At 43.0% G+C, this 6,000-nt stretch overlaps 1 protein-coding gene across 1 annotated transcript; it reads right to left on the reverse strand.

Moving 5' to 3' along the window:
- Window positions 1–350: 350 nt before the first annotated feature.
- Window positions 351–5,681, reverse strand: LOC119215377 (caveolae-associated protein 2). The gene is made up of 6 exons (XM_037467496.2): window positions 5,345–5,681; window positions 4,374–4,514; window positions 3,796–3,897; window positions 2,384–2,650; window positions 2,161–2,313; window positions 351–1,689 (listed from the first exon to the last, which is right to left on the reverse strand). The coding sequence occupies exons 1-6, from the start codon at window positions 5,576–5,578 to the stop codon at window positions 1,372–1,374; spliced, it is 1,215 nt and encodes a 404-aa protein (XP_037323393.1). The 5' UTR covers window positions 5,579–5,681; the 3' UTR covers window positions 351–1,371.
- Window positions 5,682–6,000: the final 319 nt, after the last annotated feature.

Genomic DNA, 6,000 nt, shown 5'->3' on the forward strand with positions numbered 1-6,000 from the left:
GTCAAATTTAACGATCAATTTTGTTGATTGGTTGGTGATCATTTCACTATTAATAAGAACTAGTCTCTGCATTGTTCTTTTTCACATTGTTGTCCTGCTGAGTTTGTATTATCCTCAGAAAGAACGGCGACTGGATCAGGGAAACAACTGGGACCAGGATTTAGACCCTGTTAAAGAAGACCAGGAGGAGGCCTATAAGCATCAGGAGGTCATCTAGACTCCGTAAGGGGGCACACACTCAGACAAGAGGAGAGCAGGTGTACGTCAGGACCACTGCAGGGACAACCAGCATCAGATGGAACCACCATCCACATGTTCATTAAAACAAGTTGAGTCCCAGGAAACAGGAACAGTGGTTACGCAGATTTTATTGATTATAAAAATTCAGGCACTTCTCAATACTGTTGTATGATTGAAAGAGAAAAGGTTTTTGGCCGCAAAGTTTATATATATAACAACTAAGACTTAAAAACTGATGTATACATACTGAGTATCTAACCCTCCCCTTACACAATGTATCTGGTCAATAATTAAATTGTGTCAAATGGTTCAATCCATATTCAGCAGAACACTGGGGAACGTTAGTGTTAAATGTTTTTGGGAACCTTGAAGGAAACTCTGAAGGAAACCCATGAGGAATGTTTGAGGAACCTCGTAGGAGCCTGAGGGGATCTCAGGTGAACCTTGCAAGAACACAAACCACAACCTTTATTTGAACCCACAGCAGAATGTCGGAGGTACTTTGAATGAAAAGGAAATCTATTATGAGATTTTGGGCAACGTTTTGATGAATTTGGAGGAAATCTCAGTAGAACCTTAGAGGAACCTCGAAGCAAGAATAACATTACATGTCAAAGAACAGAGGGACATCAGTCAAAGGCCCTTCTGTGTGCTAATATGTGTAAGATGACTATATGGATGAGTGATTGTTAGTCTGGGTGTTTTATACAAGTAATACATTATACAACTATTTTTATACAAATATGTATTCAAATCAGTTGAAGAATAAAATGTTAAAAATTCTCTGACTTCATTCTAAACCTAAATGTAGAAATCAAGAGTTAAAATGTAGTCCCATTAATACGATTTTAAAGGCACAGTTCAACATTTACTGAACTTTTCTTTCTCTATTTCCAGTCTTTATGCTAAACTAGCTACTCTGTCTTAATGCTAAGCTAGCTACATTTAGTCTTTACTATTAAGTAAACTGGTCACATGAATTAAAGTCTTGTGACCAGGCTGAACATGTTGAAGTGACTCATTTTAAACTATTGATCTGAAGGTCTTCACTAAATGTTGAACTGTTTAACAATCAGATATTCACGTTTCTTCCTTCTCTTGCTGAGGCAGCATGGAGCACAAAGCATACTCCTAAATCACTCCCTCTGAAACCACTGACAGATCCACCTCCACACCTCCCTTCCCCTTCTCCTCTTGCTCCTCGTCCTTCTCCTCAGCCATCTCCTCTTGGTCCTCCTGCTTCTCCCTGTTTTCCTCCAGCTCTTCCTCATTCTCCTCGTCTTCCTTCACCACAGGCTCGTCTGGAGCAAGCTGGGCGTGGACCTCACTGAATGACACTTCTGGGTCGGTAGTGCCCAATGGAGATAGCTCAGTGTCTGCCTCCACGATCACGGAGTCCTCGACCTGGGGACTGTCATCGGGGGGTTGAAAGTCGGAGCTGTTCCGGGGCTGAAGACACAGAAACTCACAGGTCACAAGAAGTGAAACAAACTGGGTAACCCCATCTTTAAGACAACTTTCTGTAGCTCTAAGGAAAATGTTTAGTTAACCAGCTGTGATGACCTTTAGGAGACCTGGATTCAAACTCGGAAGATTAATCCAGCAAACTTTGGCTACTTTTGAAAATGGTGAGGTGAACTTTGGGGAAACCATAGAGGGATATTTGATGAAGCTTGGTAGAACCATGGAGTAATGTTAGAGGAACTTTGGGGGAAGCAAAGATACATTTTAGAATCATCTTAGGGGAACCATGTAGGAATATAAGAGGAACCTTTGGGCAACCTAGAAGAATGTCAGATGAACCTTGGGCAAACCGTAAAGTAAAGTTAGAGGAAGTCTGAGGAGGACCTGTTGGAATCTGCTAAGGGTCTTGATAACATTCTGATTCACGGAGAACAACAGGAAACACATCATGACTACCTTCCTGATGTTGAAGGTCAGAGGGGAAACCTTCAGACTGGAGGTTTTCTTCTTAATCTTCTCTCGTTGTTCTTGAGAAACAATCTTTGTTCCGATCTTTGTCATTTTCTTCTCAATGTTCTGCCTGGAGAACGCCTTCTTCAGACTGTCCACCTGCAGAGAGAAAATCAATTACACCTGTCTATCCTGACTGCCTGCATGTCTGCTGGTCTGTGGCTCTCACCTTCTTAAGACTGGAATGCTTCAGTTTCTCTGCTCTGGACTTTTCCATGTTCTCCAGATCATGAGGCCACATCTCCTCCTCCTCTTGCTCTGCCTCCAGCCCTACGTCCTCGTCTGACGATAGGTCGATGGTGTGAAGTCCACCTTCTTGGGAAAGGTTTCCGTCGGTGACACCCATCATTGATTCATCGCCTTCTTCCAAAATGTCGTCACGAGGGAACGGGGGAGGATCCTTCACAAAAACACTGGAAGGGATCTCGTTCTCCTCCTGGAGAAGCAAAGAAGATATTCAATGTCCTGGAGAATGTGAAGGCTTCACCTGGGGCCATGTGGCGGGGTCACTAGGCCCTAATGCATAAAAGGTAGGGAGCCAATAGTTGAACATCCATTATAGTTTAAATCAAAAAGGAAAAAGAAACCAATAGGAAGTTGAAGGAAAGGGAAGAGCTGAAAGGGTTAAGGGGTCGACAGAAGACCACACCCACTGGGCCATGTCACACATACAGAGAGGAATGCTGGCTATTTTAGGGAGAACAGGAATGTTTAGTGTTGATGAAATAAAACCAAAAGAGTAACACACTGATTCTGCAAGGATCACCGGTGCGTTAGAGGACCACCATGTACAGTTGTTACCTTTAGTTACCTATAATATCGTATACCACACGTTGAGTCACCGTCCTCTGTATAACTCACTTAGTTGAAGTGAGAGCCAGAGCCAAAACGCTCGCTCAGACCTCTGTCTCTGCAGTTCAGTTCCTTCTGCAGCGGACGACCAAATAAGGGCACGGATTGAAAATGAAAAATAGAACAAAAGGGAGCTGGTGAACCTTACTATCCATGGAGAACCATGCTGTCTGTGGAGAACCTTAATATACGTGGAGAACCTTACAGTGTCTAAAAACCATACCATCAGTGGAGAACCTTGTTATATCAGGAGAACAATACTTTCTGCAGATAATGTTACATGCTTTGGAGAAAAACAATGTCCATGGAGAACCTTAGTTAATTCAATGCATTTTTTTTGCATGGGCCAAAATCTGTCGCAGGGAGCTGTACAGTCTGTACTCTTATAATGAAAAAAAAAAACTTTAAAAAGGGAGAAAAGAAAGAAGAAACCTCAGGGAGAAGGACAGGAGGTATCCCTCACCCACGATGGAAAGAGTGCAACGGAGAGCCATGCTGTCTGTGGAGGAACTTAGTATATGTGAAGAACCATATAGTGTCTGAAGAGAACCTTACTCTATTCAGGAAAACCATACTTTGTGTGGAGAGCATTACCGTACGTCAAGAACCCTACTGTCTGTGTAGACCATAATGCATATGGAAAGCAATAAGATCTGTCGTGAAACATCATTTTTGTCAACTTATTTTTGGAAAACTACTGTTTGAGAATAGCTTATTCATCACTCTCACCTGGAAGATGAGAACTTTGAAGTTGTTCCTGCTAATCAGGTGATGGTGGTTCATCTCCAGCTTCTTCACCTGTACACCCTGACGCTCCATCTTATCACGGACCTTCAGGAACGGTTGAACATATGGTTAGAGATAGGTTAGATGTACATTACATGTCATTTAGTTGACGCTTTTATCCAAAGCGACTTACAATAAGTGCTTTTTAACCGTAGAGATACAAACTCAGAAGAACAAGTAACAACAAAGTACAATCTTCAACAAATACGCAGTTTCAAAACATGTCATAGATAAGTGTCATTAAAAGTACAATTTAAGGTCTACCATTTGTTGGTGCTACAGTTTGTTAGTGTATTAGTGGAGGTGTATTCTGAGGATGTGTGTCTTTAGTGTGAAGGTGTGAAGGCTCTCTGTGGTCCTGATGTCATCAGACAGCTCCTTCCACCATTTAGGAGCAGGACAGAAAAGAGTCGCGATGTCGCTTTTCTCTCAGAGAGGGAGGAACAAGCAGCTTGATGCAGAGCGGCGTGATATCTAGAGACATCTGTAAGAGATAACCGGACACAGGTCTGGTGTTTTACCTCCTTCATGGTGACTGAGAGCTTGCGGCTCTTGTCCAGCAGCTTGCTGACGGTGTTGGAGGTATGACTGTGGCTCTTGGACAGTTTGGTCATATCGGCCTGGATTCCTCTGACCACGCCCTCCATCTCCACCTGATGCACCTGAAACACAACCATCCAATTACTGAAGCTTTAGGATCTCTATGACTCACCCAGAAGGCTAATTATTGTATTGTAGAGTCTTTGGCCTGCTAACAAGACCACCTAGCATAAAGATGCTAGTGCTCGTTAGGGATTTGCTAGCGTCCTCTGATAATGTTGGCTCCACACTTACTTATGACAAACTGAACAAACCAGCCTAAACAGGAAGCAGTTTGTCTGAAGCTTTGTGTTTGAGATGAAAATGCAGCCGGAGGCAAATGTTATGAAGCCATGTCTGTTTTAAATGAATCATTCTCTGTTAGCACATACTTAGTGATATCTAGTTATCAGCTAACCTCAGAGAGCTGTAGACCTCAGTCAGATCAACAAAAACCAGATCGAGTCACACAGAAAATCAGCAAATTGATTCTTCAGACTATTTCCATGTCAACAGATATTGTCTTACCTACACACGTCTCAACTACACACATCCTAACCATACACATTCTAGCTACACTCATCCTAACTACACATGTCTCAACTACACGTCTTACTTACACACATTGGTACTATGCACGTCTCAACTACACAAGGATGTCCTACACACATTTCTGCTACAAACGTCTGTACTATACAGATCTCACCTACACACGTTTGTGCTACACACGTTTGTGCTACACACGTTTGTGCTACACACGTATGTGCTACACATGTCTATATTACACCCATCTTCACTACACTTCACTACACTCATTTACACACTTCTGTACGTCTTCAGGTGTCTGCACTGGTCTCAGTTCCGGGTCCTCTCACACGGAGGGTCTGGTCTTAGGGTGTGGTCCAAAACTCACCTCCATCTTGTTCTGGTTCTCCTGCACTGCGTCCAGCATGTTGACCAGCTTGTCCAGCAGAGTGAGGACCGTGATGGCGTTAACAGGACCCTGGCTCATGGTCTCTGGGTCAAAGCCCACCAGTGCAGACAAGGGAGAAACCTGGTCCTCCTGCTGGTCCTGCTGGTCCGGCTGGTCCTGGTTCTGAGGGGGGACCAGGAGGTCCTGGCTCTGGTGGGTCTCAGTGGTCACCATGATGTCCTCACTGGTCAGAGAGACGACTCGGATCCAAACGCCAGAAAGTTTTTCTGCCTCACAAAAACACAGATCTGTGTGTGTGTGTGTGTGTGTGTGTGCGTTTGGCTGTGTGGGTTTATGCTGCGCTCTGATTGGTTGGCTCATAGGGAAACTTTCCATGTAACTTCCACACCTTTAACTGCTTCACTGCCACCACATGAACAGTTTAACTTTTTGACTTTAAAAGGCTGACAAGCTCCTGTTTTTATTTTTTAACCGAATGTAATGAATAAAATATATTGATAGTTCAGAGGGAACCGTTGACCCCAAAAACAAACTGAACTGAATGAATTTTAACTAAAAATACAAAAAGCAACAATGAATACTTATTTCCAGGTCGATAAATCTTATTTAAGATAAACATAAATATGGAAATTAAA

This window comes from Pungitius pungitius, chromosome 3 (genome assembly GCF_949316345.1).
Source record: "Pungitius pungitius chromosome 3, fPunPun2.1, whole genome shotgun sequence".
Taxonomy (NCBI): Eukaryota; Metazoa; Chordata; class Actinopteri; order Perciformes; family Gasterosteidae; genus Pungitius; species Pungitius pungitius.